The sequence below is a fragment of the Xiphophorus hellerii genome, chromosome 4 (genome assembly GCF_003331165.1).
Source record: "Xiphophorus hellerii strain 12219 chromosome 4, Xiphophorus_hellerii-4.1, whole genome shotgun sequence".
Taxonomy (NCBI): Eukaryota; Metazoa; Chordata; class Actinopteri; order Cyprinodontiformes; family Poeciliidae; genus Xiphophorus; species Xiphophorus hellerii.
Genome location: NC_045675.1, coordinates 18116177 through 18132644, shown reverse-complemented (window position 1 = coordinate 18132644; position 16468 = coordinate 18116177). Strand labels below are relative to the sequence as shown.

At 42.3% G+C, this 16468-nt stretch overlaps 1 protein-coding gene across 2 annotated transcripts in view; it reads right to left on the bottom strand.

Annotated features, from left to right (window-relative positions):
• dennd2b (DENN domain containing 2B) overlaps positions 1–16468 on the bottom strand; it is a 62862-nt gene that overhangs the window by 20542 nt on the left and 25852 nt on the right. For both annotated transcript variants that reach the window (XM_032560721.1, XM_032560720.1), the window contains exons 5-11: positions 10270–10391; positions 8180–8395; positions 7688–7784; positions 7450–7494; positions 7092–7276; positions 5883–5992; positions 4574–4643 (exon numbers count right to left, since the gene is read on the bottom strand). In XM_032560721.1, coding sequence (XP_032416612.1) covers positions 4574–4643; positions 5883–5992; positions 7092–7276; positions 7450–7494; positions 7688–7784; positions 8180–8395; positions 10270–10391 — 845 coding nt within the window. The remainder of the gene's footprint in view (positions 1–4573; positions 4644–5882; positions 5993–7091; positions 7277–7449; positions 7495–7687; positions 7785–8179; positions 8396–10269; positions 10392–16468) is intronic.

Here is a 16468-nt window from a genome sequence, read left to right as displayed (position 1 = left end):
GGAGCCGGAGCTAGTGCGTGAGGTCGAGAGGTTCCGGCTAGAAATAGTCGGTCTCACCTCGACGCACGGCTCTGGTTCTGGAACCAGTCTCCTTGAGAGGGGCTGGACATACTTCCACTCTGGAGTTGCCCAAGGTGAGAGGCGTCGGGCAGGAGTGGGCATACTTGTTGCTCCCCATCTCGGCGCCTGTACGTTGGGGTTTACCCCGGTGAACGAGAGGGTAGCATCCCTCCGCCTACGGGTGGGGGGACGGGTTCTGACTGTCGTTTGTGCTTACGGGCCGAACGACAGTTCAGATTACCCACCCTTTTTGGAGTCCTTAGAGGGGGTACTGGAGAGTGCTCCTCCTGGGGACTCCCTTGTTCTGCTGGGGGACTTCAACGCTCACGTGGGCAATGACAGTGAGACCTGGAGGGGCGTGGTTGGGAGGAACGGCCCGCCCGACCTGAACTCGAGCGGTGTTCTGTTGCTGGACTTCTGTGCTCGCCATGGATTGTCCATAACGAACACCATGTTCAAGCATAAGGGTGTCCATATGTGCACTTGGCACCAGGACACCCTAGGCCGCAGTTCGATGATCGACTTTGTCATCGTTTCATCGGATCTGCGGCCGTATGTCTTGGACACTCGGGTGAAGAGAGGTGCGGAGCTGTCCACTGACCACTACCTGGTGGTGAGTTGGCTCCGGTGGTGGGGGCGAAAGCCGGTCAGACCTGGCAGGCCCAAACGTGTTGTGAGGGTCTGCTGGGAACGTCTGGCGGAATCCCCTGTGAGACGGAGCTTTAACTCCCATCTCCGGCAAAACTTCGAACACGTCCCGGGGGAGGTGGGGGACATGGAGTCTGAGTGGACCGTGTTCCGTGCCTCCATTGTCGAGGCGGCCGATCGGAGCTGTGGCCGCAAGGTTGTCGGTGCCTGTCGCGGCGGCAACCCTCGAACCCGCTGGTGGACACCTTCGGTGAGGGATGCCGTCAGGCTGAAGAAGGAGTCCTATCGGGCCTTTTTGGCCTGTGGGACTCCGGAAGCAGCTGATGGGTACCGGCGGGCGAAGCGGCATGCGGCTCGGGCGGTTGCTGAGGCAAAAACCCGGGCGTGGGAGGAGTTTGGAGAGGCCATGGAGAAAGACTTCCGTACGGCTTCGAGGCGATTCTGGTCCACCATCCGGCGTCTCAGGGGGGGGAAGCGGTGCAGCACCAACACTGTTTATAGTGGGGATGGTGTGCTGCTGACCTCTACTCGGGACGTTGTGGGCCGGTGGGCAGAGTACTTCGAAGACCTCCTCAATCCCACCAACATGCCTTCCACTGAGGAAGCGGAGCCTGGGGACTCTGGGTTAGGCTCTCCAATCTCTGGGGACGAGGTCGCCGAGGTGGTTAAAAAGCTCCTCGGTGGCAGGGCCCCGGGGGTGGATGAGATCCGCCCGGAGTTTCTTAAGGCTCTGGATGTTGTAGGGTTGTGTTGGTTGACGCGACTCTGCAATGTCGCATGGACATCGGGGGCAGTTCCCCTGGATTGGCAGACTGGGGTGGTGGTCCCCCTGTTCAAAAAGGGGGACCGGAGGGTGTGCTCCAATTATAGAGGGGTCACACTCTTAAGCCTCCCTGGCAAGGTCTATTCAGGGGTCCTGGAGAGGAGGGTCCGTCGGATAGTCGAACCTCGGATTCAGGAAGAGCAGTGTGGTTTTCGTCCTGGTCGTGGAACGCTGGACCAGCTCTACACCCTCGGCAGGGTCCTGGAGGGTGCATGGGAGTTCGCCCAACCAGTCTACATGTGTTTTGTGGACCTGGAGAAGGCGTTCGACCGTGTCCCTCGGGGAGCCCTGTGGAGGGTTCTCCGGGAGTATGGGGTACCGGGCCCTTTGATACGGGCTGTCAGGTCCCTGTATGACCGGTGTCAGAGTCTGGTCCGCATTGCCGGCAGTAAGTCGGGCTCGTTTCCGGTGAGAGTTGGACTCCGCCAGGGCTGCCCTTTGTCACCGATTCTGTTCATCACTTTCATGGACAGAATTTCTAGGCGCAGCCAAGGTGTTGAGGGGATCCGATTTGGTGGCCTTAGGATCTCATCTCTGCTTTTTGCAGACGATGTGGTCCTTTTGGCTTCATCAGATCGTGATCTGCAGCTCTCGCTGGAGCGGTTCGCAGCCGAGTGTGACGCGGCCGGGATGAGGATCAGTGCCTCCAAATCCGAGGCCATGGTCTTGAGCCGGAAAAGGGTAGAGTGCCTTCTCCGGGTCAGGGGGGGTGTCCTGCCCCAAGTGGAGGAGTTTAAGTATCTCGGGATCTTGTTCACGAATGGGGGAAGAAGGGAGCGGGAGATCGACAGGCGGATTGGCGCAGCGTCTGCTGTCAAGCGGGCGCTGTACCGGTCCGTCGTGGTGAAGAGAGAGCTGAGCCAAAAAGCGAAGCTCTCGATTTACCGGTCGATCTACGTTCCCACCCTCATCTATGGTCATGAGCTTTGGGTCATGACCGAAAGAACGAGATCGCGGATACAAGCGGCCGAAATGGGTTTTCTCCGTAGGGTGGCTGGGCTCTCCCTTAGAGATAGGGTGAGAAGCTCAGTCATCCGGGAGGGACTCAGAGTAGAGCCGCTGCTCCTTCACATCGAGAGGAGCCAGTTGAGGTGGCTCGGGCATCTGGTCAGGATGCCTCCTAGACGCCTCCCTGGTGAGGTGTTCCGGGCACGTCCCACCGGGAGGAGGCCCCGGGGAAGACCCAGGACACGCTGGAGGGACTATGTCTCTCGGCTGGCCTGGGAACGCCTCGGGATTCCCCCGGAGGAGCTAGAAGAAGTGGCTGGGGAGAGGGAAGTCTGGGCCTCCCTTCTGAAGCTGCTACCCCCGCGACCCGACCTCGGATAAGCGGAAGAAGATGGATGGATGGATGGATGCAACACAACGAATAAGTGATGAAGCATCCTCCAAGAGGAGCAATTTAACAATTTGGCCTGGAAAATATGACAAGGATTCAGTTAACTTTAATTAAAGTCTTTATAGAGTGGATTTCAGATATTGCCGCTGCCTTTAGAGAGCGTCTGCCTGTCTGGTGGTGACCATTACATTTTAAAACACCACAGTCTCTCTGCTTAAGATTTGTTGCCTCTTTGCAGAGATAATGAGATTCATTAACGTGATTCTTCAGGCTCCTTCAGAGCCACAGTAAACCTCTCTGTCCACAGAATGAAACATAGCCACAATGAGTAAATTAAATTTTATGAGACTAATCTGTGTGTATAAAACAAAAAGACATTATATACAGGGTCAAAGGAAGAGCTAGGACAGTGCACAGTGATAGTATAACACAGGGATGTCTTTTAATTTAATTTGCCTCCCGATGTGAGAGTCTTTTATGTGGTTACCTCCCTCCTAAATACAGGTTTATCTGTAGGGGACAGTTGATCATATCTGCTGTCCCCTGCATTTTCCCAAACCATTATGTGTCTTGAAACAACAGAGACTCTCAGTGAGAAAGACACAAATGAACACAGGCACTCTACAAGCGCCAATCCACTTGTCCATATTAGGCATACAATTTTCCTCTCTTGTTTCTCCTCTGCTTTTCCAAACGGATGATTAAATCAACTGTGTGGGGCTTGATACAAGTCCTTAGGAATGCTCGGCTACTGCCAACTGCTGGACGGATGGCGGGCGGGAAGCAAAGTTACTGAAGGAGTGCAGTTCCCTGCTCTCTGCCTTCGTGAAAATCTGCTTCCTTCTGGGTGAGTCTTATACCAAATGAGCGCATCAAGCACAACTGTTAGCAGGAAGCATTTTTTTTCACTAAGGAATACTATTATGCTGGACATCCAGGGTAAACACTCACAAACAAACAGGCTGAAGATGTGAAAAGACGCACAAAAACAAGAATCGGCAAACATCATCTGCGCAGTCACAACATCCCACACAGTCAGGCTCTCTGCCCACAAGCCAAATGGGAGGCTCAGCAAAACCCTTCAAAGCGCTCTGCAGCCTCATTACTGGGAGGAAATGCTCCAGAATGACAAGGTTTGGATTTTACCTGGTTTTTCTTTGTCTTGCCCTCTCCTGAGAACGCCTTGTTAAACTAAATGTCTAAACTTGGGTTTTCATCTTCGGTTATTATGTTTTTATTACATATTTTATGGCATTTTAACAATGAGTTATTCAAATGATGTGCAATTTTTTTTGTCATAACGCATGTAAGGAGAGAGATTTACAAATGTAATAATATGTTTTTTTATTCCCATTTGACATAAATCATTCTTTTAAAAATGTGGCTTGCATGTTTGTTATTCTCCTGGTAACTCTGCAGAGCCATTTCCTGTCCTGAAGCACACTCCGATCAGCTGCTAAAACAGATACTGCCGCTTTTCCCACTGGTCTCAGTCTCTTTAATCTGTTCAGCTGTGCATGATTTTCATGATTTTATTTCCTGTTACCACAGCAGACAATCAGGCAGCACATGGACATGTCTGCAGGAAAACAACATCACGTGTGCAAAGAAAAAGGCCTGTCACAACAAACATGGCTGAACGAGGTGTGGGGTGGGTGGTAAAGAGGGTGAAGGGGAACCGGAGACAAACAGGAACTTCTTACCAGAAGCCGTCTGCAGTACCCAAACCGCCTGCTGCCGTCCTCCCCGGTTAGCATGAAGGAGAATGTTTCACTGCAACACAAAAAAACAAACATCACTACAAACCCACTGACATCTAATAAGAAAATCCCCTATTTCATGACATATTTGTCTTGCAAGAGCCAGACTTTCTGGTAGTATTTTAAAACTGTCTTGCAAAATATTTTTGGGGTTTTCTGACTGTTTTTCTGTAGACGTTGGTTACTTTCTCAACTGACTGGTTTCAGAAATGGCTTTGTGGTTTTTCACATTTTCTATATGAATTAGAAGAAACCTATTAATCCTAGCAATTGGCTGCCTAAAAAAAAAGATATTTTAGCACAAACAAGGTGCTTTCTAAAGAGCAGCCAGCTGAAAAATTGCAGTAATACAATAAATAATAAATGTTCAAAGGAGTGGGTGGAACTATAAACTTATTAAAACACACCTCTTCTCCAGAAACAGCAATATGAAAAAATCCTAGTTTCAAAATTACCTAAATATTCTGTGTTCCTGCGTTATAAGCATTTTTATTTTGTCTGCTCACAGATAAAGTGCAGGTCAATTCCCACCAGTCGTGTGTAGCTGCAGTATCATGACCCCTCCACCTGCACACCTCTGCATAGCTACTAGCTCTGCAAGTTCAGGCAAGTCCCGTTAACTCTCCCACAGCAGCACACACTCATTTCCTACTCTTGCAAGGACTAGGCTCCTTGGATGCAAGAAAAACAAAATAAGTTGGTATAAAACTTAAGCATAAAACAGAATTTGTGTGAAAAGTCAAAGCATAAGACATATTGGTATTTATTTAGCAGGCGCTAAATGGTGAGCCATTCAAACAACCCTTTAAGATTTTATTAAAACTGTGTACAGTGAGAAACATGGTGAAAAGAAGAACAATATTTAAAAATGAATGTGGGCCATGTCACTTCTTCTGCTTTTTGAGCTTTTGCAGCTTTGGTTGTTAAACAGACAAGTTTTTATGAAAAGTCATCAGGATGTTTTATAACCAAACTCGTGTCAGTTCATACTTTCTGTTGGGCATTATCTACCAACTGGTAAAAGTCATTTATTAAACTGGTTTAATTGAAATTAAGTGATATTAGAGCTTTTATTCTAATTATTTACATGTTGACTTTGGAGAAGGAGTTTCAGTTTTCACTAATAGAAATTTTTATTTAAATTAAAACTTTTATTAACACTTAATAGCAGTTCTAACACATATCAGCTATATAAATAGATGCTTCTGTAATAACCTAACAGTTATTACAGAAGAGAAAGCTTGGAGGATACCTGGTGTACTCGGAGACGGGACTCCAGTCTTTTGCGTCCGGGAAACAGAACTGAGGAATAGCTTTGAGCCTCTGCTCCGCCTCCCTCATCTGCTTGGTCAGCCTCTCCAACTGCAAGGGGACGCAACAGGAGGACTCCACCTTATCGTTTATGAAATTACCAGTTGATATTTTACAAAAGGCTACAATAAAACGTGTCATAAAAGTTTAAACCTCTCGACCTTCAAGGCTTCCGCCACAGAGTCTGCATCCCCCAGGGGACATTTCTGCTGAACTAAAAAAACCTTCAGAATTTATTTTCTAATAAAACACTTGCCTGTCACATGAATGAGATCCAGTTATTTTTAGCTTAAAGTAGAGTCTGCAGCTACCCACAAAGATTTAAATGATCAACAAAGTGGACAGTCACATGAAAAAAATACATGGAACATTTATTATTATAGCTATTAATATAGCAATTAGTCAGAGAAACCAGAAAACCTTTATATAATCCAGAGCTGGTAGTGGCAATAGGAATGATAACAACAGAGTGTTTAAATGGCATTTATTACTCACCGTGATGTAGTTCAGACCAACTGAACTGTTAAAAAGTATTCTAAAATGACATCTGCCAAAAGTAATATCTCAGTCAAAGCTCTGGAGTGCTTCAACGCAATTTAGCGTTTACACAATTCAGTCAGAAGTTTACATTCACTCATTATCTGCATGAATCTCATGTCGTTTTGGATTGTTATTGACGTGTTTGAACCACATCACACATGCTAAAAACCCCCAAATTAATACAACCTTAATACCCATGATAACTTCCTGAAAACAGATCTTTATTAGACATGTGTGACAAAAACAAGGCAACCCAAAGCATTTCCTGAGAGCAGATATAAATAATTTGAATTAAGTAGATCCTTTATAGTCCAGTATCAAAGAGATTTGCATCTACATCTTTATGACAGGAGCCAACATAATAAAACTTTCAAATAAGAACTTTGACTAGAAATAAAAATTCACAAAAAATTTATCTAAAAATTTATTTTTTAGACTTTAAACATAATCGCTGATTTTGATAGGTTTCCAACAATGCGAGCCATTTAACTGCTCATAGTACCAAAAAAAAGTTGACTTAAATAACATAAAATGAGCGAGCTGAACTTGTCATGCCAGGTGTGAAGTTTGCCTCAAAGGACTGGTTGCAGGTTTCAGAAAAAGCTTTTACCTTGGGGAACTGATAGGAGACCTCTGGGGCGTAAGAGTTCTTTCCAGGTTTCTTTTTCAGAGAAACAACAACAAAATACTCAAAGAGTTCTCTCTCCTGCCACTCGATGAGCTGCAGCTCCAGCGTACGGTAGCTTGGGGCTCGTCGCAGGATGGACTGCAGCTTCAATAACCTCTGGGTGTGAGCTGAGCAGGGAAAACGTTTTGCATGAAATAAATAAGCAATATTAGGTATAATTATGTGGTTTACTACAATCTAATACCCATAACTCAAGCCTTGTATTGATCATAGATGCAAAATAATAACTTTACAGCTGTGGGGAAAAAACTCAGAGAAAACAGATGAAAGTATTGCTCACCTTTGAACCTGTCATCTGAGTCACTCTCACTCTCACTGTTGTCATCTGGAAACAAACATTAAAGAGAAAATTATATTTTCCTATGGGTCAATGAGGGTACTTTCAGATCTGTGTTTTTGTCATGAGAAAGACACACAAATAGAAGAGGGAGAGAGAAGGCTCTCTGTGTGTAGAGGACACATAAATATTTACACACTTATCTGGCCTTGGGATAAAAGGGAATAAGGAGCAGCCTTACCTCTGAGAGATGCCGTCTCAAGATTGGACATGGACAGCTTCTTTAGCCTCTTCTTCCCTCGTTTAGTGCAGTAAATGGAGTTGATCCTCTGGACCAGCTGTAAACAGAGACGAGAGGAAATTCTCTGTGAGGAACTTGGAGTTCATTCTGTTTGTCTTTTGATCCTAAGTATAGAGGAAGCAGGCCTGTTCCCGGCCAAAAGTAACAGTCTAAAGCACATTGCATATATTTCAAGCATTGCAGATTATTAATAAGAAATGCCTCAGGGAGAGCTCTTTAGAAAGCACCCCAAGGGTTGGTTTTCATGCAAAAATATCTAACTGGATCAAAGCCCGGTGTCATTACGCCTCTGTTCCAAACAGAGGAATTATAAATGATCCATAACCATCCAGACTCTGACTTGGTCCCGACAGAAACCTGATCAGGTTTGTGAAAGCTGGAGCTCTGAAAAGGCCCTTTGCAGCAGTTTGTGTGGGATCTGGCTGTGTGTACCTTGGGGATCCTCCAGTGCCTGCGTGAAGGCAGGGAATCACTGGTGGCACAAAGGCTATCGTCCAGCAAGCCGCAGGGGGACGATGACATGCCCATCTGGGGGATGAGCAGCATTTCATTGTGGCTGTAGCGTTTGGACAACTGGGACATGCGGTGACTCTTCCTGTCGCTTGGACAGGGGAGGCGGAGAGACTGGCTGCTGGGTTTGGAAGGCAACTGGGCACAAAGAAGAGAACAGATGCAGTCCGAAGCAATTCATGCAGATGAAGATTTACTGTTGACCTAATGGCTGCCTGATTCTATTATGAGCAATAACAGGAAATAATATGACCAAGTACACCAACTTCAGCTTCCACCTTTACTTTCTGTATAAGACGCAGGAAAACAAAAAACAAAAAGGCTACAAAAATAAAACTTGTCCTTTTCACATCATTAGATTCTAAATGATTATTAGACTTAAAAATATTTTTTAAACGCTACAGAGTAATAACCAGCCACTATTAATCATGTGGTTCCTTCAGAAACAACCTCTTTCCATTGCCAATACTCAGTTACTCCTTGTTGGGATAAACTGTGGAAAAGCTAATATTGTTCCATAATCTACTGTTTCTCAAAATTTATTAAAACTGAACGACACTTTTTTTTTTCACTTTTTCAAACTGCACAGAAAGCCAATAAACAGCTGAAAGTAATTTAGTAATTCAGATAAATGAGCTTTTTCTGCTATTAACCTGCTCAGACTGGAATGTTAAGTAGAGGAAGCATATATGTTTCCACCATTTAACATTCCAGTCCATTTAGGTGGTTCGTTTACATATAAACAAGCCACCTAAACATGGGTGTTTTCTACTATAAGTCACTGGTTATTTCCAGACTGACTAAACTACTGAAGTCTTCCTTTTTTTTGTGCTGGGTGTTACAACATATGAAGCCTTTTCCTAAAGTAAAGGTGGTTATCGTTTCTGTTTCATTTCATTTGGGAAGATGAAAGCCAATTTCCATTTGTTTGCATAAGCAGCAATAATCTGATATCATCCTAATGTTGGACATTAAACCACATAAAGAGAAGAAACATGAGTAGAGCTGTGTGTTTTTGATACAAATTGGATTAATATTAATTACTTCATACTACATTTCCAAAACTGAGTTTTAGATTTCCTGTTCCTTCAACTTATATTAAATCTATATATTATATATTATTGTGTATTAGAATATTATTATACATTAATAACATACAAATTATCTACCAAATTATATATCCTTAACCCACTAGACAAGCTGCACAGATGAGATTATTCTTAACATCCATGGATAAACAGAGTGCTTATAAAAGGTAATAATCAACAGTTTTATACAAAATGACTGATTACAATCAGGCAGCAACATTTTAGTCTTCACCTCAACACCTGTATTACTCTTTTGGACATGTAGCAAAGTCTGTAGATCTGCAGTAACAGATTGTGCCAGTGAATATGTCAATCATCAAGTTGACCCAATTAAAGATATTTCCATTTGCCATGTGGCCTTGCTGAGAGCGGATGAGTTTATCTGGTTATCTTTGGGCACAAACCAGCCCAGGCTTGTCAGTGGCACTATTTACACTGAAAGGCAGGATTAAAATTCAGGTCAAGTATTCTCGGTTATATAACAGCAATACACAACATCTGTCACAACACGTTTCATTCAGTCAAGAAAATTCAGTTAAGATCAATTAAGTTCATTTCAATAATGGTCAAATCAAATTCTAATAAGTTTCATTCAAATTCAGCTGCAGAAATATGCATCTGAGAAAGCCCAGCTGATTAAATCTGCCATCAACTTTGCAGCAATCCCTGATCCTCCTTACCAGCACATTGCAGTAGAGAGGAACAAATCCCTTCAACAGGAAGAAATCTCCAGTAGAATTGGGTTTAGCACTAAATTATACACATTTTAAGTTGCACATGTAAGTATACTGATACAATTTACATTTATTTAAGCAATTTTATCTCTGGTGTGAAGGTTTTTGGGGTTTTTTTAAGTTTTGATCTTTTTGCTCACCCTCAAATATTACATATCCAGGAGATAATGCTGACAACCGAAGGGCTAACCTGAGGCGGGGAGTTAAGCTTCCTGTCCATAGCGGCCCAAGATCGGCTGTTCTCCGACAGACCAGACTTCCTACTCAAACTCCTCCGCTTCAGGTCAACATCCTCGTATGGATTCTCCTTCTCTGTGAAAACAAAAAACAAATTCAGCGTCATCTTGTAACTCGTTGTGAAAAGAGGGTAGTATTCGATCAAAGACTGATTAGGCTCAGGGGTCAGAGCGGGCAGTAAAGATGTCCACCGCATAATCGAGCCTTCCCTTTGGACAGTCTGAAAAAGAGGTGAGTCATGGAAGGTAGGTCAAAGGTCATTCCCAGCTGATTCTGGTGAACTCCCTTTTTAAAGTAGTTACTGTTGGCAGCAGGCCTTGCAGACCCCCATGGCCTCATTGAAACCTGTGGACATATTGCTGCTGGTGAGTCACAGTCCAGGCATGCAACATGTCTGCAGAGGAAGAGGAGGGTCTACTCCTTAGAGATTTGAGCAATAAAAGTGTTCGGTTAAGACATATTTTAAAGAATAGTTATATGTCTTTTACGGTCCGTGTAATGCATACTTCAGAAGCACAAGTGAGCAAAGTAGTTTATTCATCTAGTTGTTAGTTTTATATAACTCCTTAACACAACGTAATAAAGCACTTCTTAATTACATATTTTAAATAAATATATTCTACAACTGACCACAATTTTACTTTCTTTCCAGGTCATTTATTCTACATATATGAGGGAAATATTCTTTTCAGAGTTCCTATGATATCTCTGTATCAGAATTTTTCTCCCACTCATTGTTAAAATCTATATTTGTTATTTTTAATGATATTGGAGTACAAAACATTCATCCAAATAAAGTTTATTATCTGTTGCTTATGGCACAAATCATACAACAACACAAGACTGAAGCCAAAGATTTTGATCTTTTAGAAAACAGGAAAAACCTGGTTGTAAATTCAACCAAAAGGTAAGTTTAAAAAATCAAAAAACACTTACGATTAAATTGCAAGCTTTTCTTAGACAACAGCAATTCTCTGCACTAGAGTATAGTCTGAGAAAGGATCTTCAAAATTTTAAATATAATACAGTGCAATCCTAACTAGAGCAGAAACTGAATATTAATACTTATTAATAAATAACACTTATTTTCTCAGTATTTATACTCATTAGGTTGTCAAGCATACAAACCTATTATTTCATCAAAATCAAAAAAAGGCTTTAAAAGACAAGTCAAAATGTTTTTTGCAACTTGTATTATCTGAATTTATGTTTCAAAGTCTAAAGCTATACTTATGCTTTCATTTCTAATTTAATGCAAACAGAAGTTTGTATTTAATTTAATTTGGCAGATGTCATTTTAGAAGTATTTCTGTGTGTTTATTGCTATTACTACATTCAAAACAGACACTAGTGTTGACCAAATAAGCTATGCTGTGATCTTAGCTGTGGATGAGACTAGCACATGTAGCTACTGTTCTATAGATGTTCCTCAGACAATAAATTATGTTGGGAAAAAGGAAACGAAAGAGCAATACAGCACAACCAGCAGCTTTCACTGATGTCACCTGGCAGAGGACCAACATTAATAAAGCACGAACTTGTGTAAAGCTGCAGTTTGTTTCTATTCAGACGTGCCCTGAGAATGGCTTTTTTTGGCAGTGCCTGAAAAAAAGGTTGTGAAAATGAGAAGAAACTACAGTGAAAAACAAAAGCAGAGCCAGATGGAGTAAAAATGCATGAAGGGAACTTTTATAGGAAAGACAATCAGCGCTATCTGTCAGTGGAGTTTGAACAAACAAGTATCTGTGTGGTAGCCATGGCCCAGCTTCCTGAGCATATTGATGGAAAACCCAGTGAACTCCAACCAAGAGGGAGTGTTTTTCAAACATCTGGGATTATAAAGACAGCCAGAGTTTCGTTCACTTATCTATTCTTAGGTTAATTATTGAGCCGGCGCTCATACACAGACAGTTTGAACTGCCAGCGGCTCCTGGAAGCGTCATGTTGGGTCTCACAGTAAATTAGCTGAGTGCAGTAATCTTCTGTGCATCGTTAACACCGAGGAGGAGAGAAAGAGGGCTCAGTTCGGCCCCACGTTGTGCGGCTGCTCCATTAAACCGGAGCAATACTGTAATGAGAGCCTGCTGGGAAAATGACATGTCTGTATAGCTACTTATATGCAGCAGGGTACTAATCTACTCCTCTGATTACAAACATCTCTCTGACACGCTCCCAGATACGGTATTATGTAGGCAGTGGACACACCTCTGCTGCATGCTGTGATTGTGCACTTCTGTGTACACAATGGACTGTGGGCAAGGCGAGGCACAGAAAGAGCTATACCAACAATGCTGGTATCAGCTTTCACCATGAAGGACATAAAGAGGTGAGCTATGTTACAGTTGCTCTGTTGTAAAGGCAAAGTTGTGGGACTGAAAAACAAGTACACTGCAAACCTTTAGAAAAACGCGTGAAGAGGTTTCATAAGAGAATGTGCAAAAGCTTAGTTATAGTGTCTTGCAAAAGCTGATCAGTTTCCCTTTCCCTGAAGAATAACATCTCCATAGAATCATACTTTTATCATTTTGGACTGCTCTACGCAAAGAATCTTCTTCTACATATTTGCTGTTCTTTCCACATGACTTTAAAATATGACTTTAAATTAATGTTCCTATGGCATTCTTAAATGATGACTTTAAGTAGCACTCTTCTTGCTCAATTTGTGGAGTGCACTACCACGGGTTTTCCTGTCAAGATTTTCAAACCTGAGTTCTGCAGCTCCTCTATAGATCTCATAGGTCTCCTGACAGCTTCTCTGATTAATGCTCTCCTTGCCCAATATGTCCGTTTAGGTGGAAAACCATGTGAGAGCTTTGTTGTATAATCTAACTCTGCTTCAAATTTCACAACTTTATTTTTGACCTGACTGCTGTGTTCAATGGTCTTCATGATGCAGTTTTTTATGAATATTCTCTAACAAAGCCCTGAGGCCTTCAAAGAACTGAAGAAGCTGCATTTATACTGACATTAAATTATACAGCAATGGTCTATTTACTAATAAGATAAGTCCTAAACATAGAAACTTCACAGGTTTTATTTTGGTGGTGTCAGAGTAAAAAGGGGCTGAATACAATTCATTTTCCTTCCACTTCTGGATCATGTACAACTTCCTGTTGGTCTGCATTCTCAACAAAATACATCGAAACATGTTGAAAATAAAAATGAAATGGTTCAAAGGGTGTGAATACGTTCGCAATGTACTTCAAATCTTGCTACAAAGAGTTGCAAAATTATAGGTTTGTCAATTCATCATAAGGTTAAATCATCCCTGACGCAGTCTCCCACATTTGCTTACAAGCCTAAGATCAGACATTTGTATCGAGTCACTGCTGTACAGATTCATGATTCATGACCCGCTAAGAAACACATCACTCACCACCACTCCATTCATTACACCGGCTAAAGGCACTTGAAAAGTACTTTAAGATAACAATCTGCCATTTCCTTGTATTAACACAATAGACTGACACTCCATAGGTAAACGACTAACATCAAACACAGGTGCAAGAACCACAAATGATAGGAAATGATGAAAGCAAGCTGAGCTGTTTTGGTGAAGTTTAGACCATATCTGGGTCAACTGTGGGACTTTACACACAAAGGGGTATGGAAAGGTTGCTATGGTTTGAACAGTTTCTATGGTGGATTGACCAAAATCAATCCAATAAACCCTAAAACACCACATATAAACTCAAGCTCATTTTCTGTACCCACTGAAACTCTTTCATAGCCTTTAGGGGGCGGAGTCTATCCCAGATGTCAATAGGCGAGAGGTTGGGTACAAACCAGGCAGGTCGCCAGTTCATCACAACACTAATACAGAGATACAAAACAACAAAGCCACACCCAGCTGCAAATACAATCACAAATTAGGCATACGAGATGTTCTTTGGATTCCAGAAACAAACGAACCAGAAGTTCTCTCCGTTTACAGAGAGAACATGGAAACATGGAAGCTTCACATAGAAAGAACTTAGCTGAGTCTTTAGCCAGAGATCTTCTAACTGTGAGACAACAGTACCGACTACTGCAGCTATCGTGCAGTAAAGGGCGAACTGTCTAGAGTTTGTTGCTTTGTCATTTTTGTCTAAAGCGGTGTTGTGCTTTCAGTTTTATTGTTGGCTTTCCTGGAATGTTATAATTTTCAAAATGCCATACTGTCCTCTATAATGTTGGGTTTACATTGTGAGCTCCCCAAATGATGCCTTGCTTAAACCATGCTGTCTGTCTCTTTTCTATAAATCCACAATTTCTTTGTTTTGTTTTTTGCTCAGTTGTTTATCGCTTCTTTTTTTTTCCATTTTAATCTTGTCTCACTGCATTTTGCAGTTCAAGGCCACCACTGGGATTACTCTGTGGGACACAATTTTGGTCAAGCACAAAGACTGCCGAGAGAACGTCTCCAAACTGCAAAGTCTAACCCTCGCAGCGCCGGATGAACAATGGGAGCTTTGTTAAGATTCACAAGAAAATCCGTCATGCCCTGACATTCACTCCGGCGCTGCACATCCTCAGTGAGGGAGAAACAAAAAAAACAAAGACACTTATGAGCAAGCAATGGACCATGAAGTAATGATATGCTTGTATATAAAAAAGATTCAGCCCTTATTTGGTAATCATTAAGTGTTATAGCATGAACAATATTTCAGAGAAGAGAGCTTTTTTTCTGCGTGTGAAACCCAAGCTACATCATGGGCCTGTGTGCTCACACTGACACACATTTTCGCTGCATTGAAAATGCACCGGGGGAGTCAGCAGCTGAACTGGGCAGAAGGCCTGGGGTCATTTGCTAGTGGAAAGGAATTTGGCTTTTCAACATGTCCGGTATTTCATACACACATCATCTCTCAGAACAAATTACTGCATTCTTCAAAGCTCTGCAACCACCCTAACTATCTGGTGTCTCTGTTACTGATTACAGCAGCTTAATGAACAAAGTAGTTAGCGTGTAAGAGACAATATGATCATGTTTTTATTGGAATGCCGTAATTATTAGACTATAACTCTGTGCATCACCCATTAATCTTACACTAAAGGCTGAGTGTTGACAGACTGAACCTATAATGAGAGTTTTAAACCTGGAATGTCTACAACAGGAAGAGAAAGCAGCAGTTTGTCTCCAGCCTTATTATATTAGGCCTCCTGCGTCAGACTGCAAATTTCACTAAACATCTAATTATTAAACTCACGCAGTCTGAGATTTTTCTTTTCTCAGAAAATATCCAAATTTTATTTTGTAGCTCAAGTTTTCCAATATTTTAAATATAAGGAGTATGTTAGTAGCTTTTGTTTATAGTAAATAAACAAAAGTTCATTAGTCCTCTAATTAACTTTACCATCCTTTGTGGGCTATGTGTTAAAGTGGCAGCTGGCTGTCTAAAAACCATCAATTTGGAGAAACAAGGTTTAGTTCTAACTAAAGGAAGTTAACTAATCCAAAAAGAAGATTTCTGCTTTCTTACTTTATCTTATTTGAAAAATTGTTGCTGAGAAAAACATAATAAAAACAGAGGGAACAGAATCAAAGCATATTCGCCAACAGATCATGTACAAAGCACGGGGTAACACAATGCTGCCCCCCTCCCCAATATTTTTCTGCACACTGCGAGGTAAAGTACAGATTTATGGCCTGAGCCCGATTCAAGCCTGACCCGAAATTCGGGCTGGGTTCGTTCAAATTCAAAATCATTTGCTTGATGGTCGGGTCCGATTGGGCGTCAGTGGTGTGTTTAATAAGCCTACAATACATATAGAACAGAGAAACCCAAATGAGACTGCACGATATAAAGTTTTACTGATCTACTTATTAAAGTCTAAATAGAGGCGTTGGCAGTGTACCCTGTAGAGGATAGAAAGAAATATCCTGCACTTAGACGTCATTAGACTCTAAGTGCAGCGAACTGCACACTAAATGCACATGCAGCTCCGCCCTATTCCACTCCTATCAATCACACATCCCAGATGACTTGCACTTTGCACACCCTGTGGTGACAACAAGCAACAAAATAGAGATGGAAGATGTTTGACAAAAGCTAAAAGTGGGAGAAATTACATTGCTTGCCCAAATTATGGTGAAAAAGCAAAAGCAGCAACATTTTAATTAAAATAAAATGTATGTTGACTACAGGCTTGGGCATATAATTAAAGTTCAT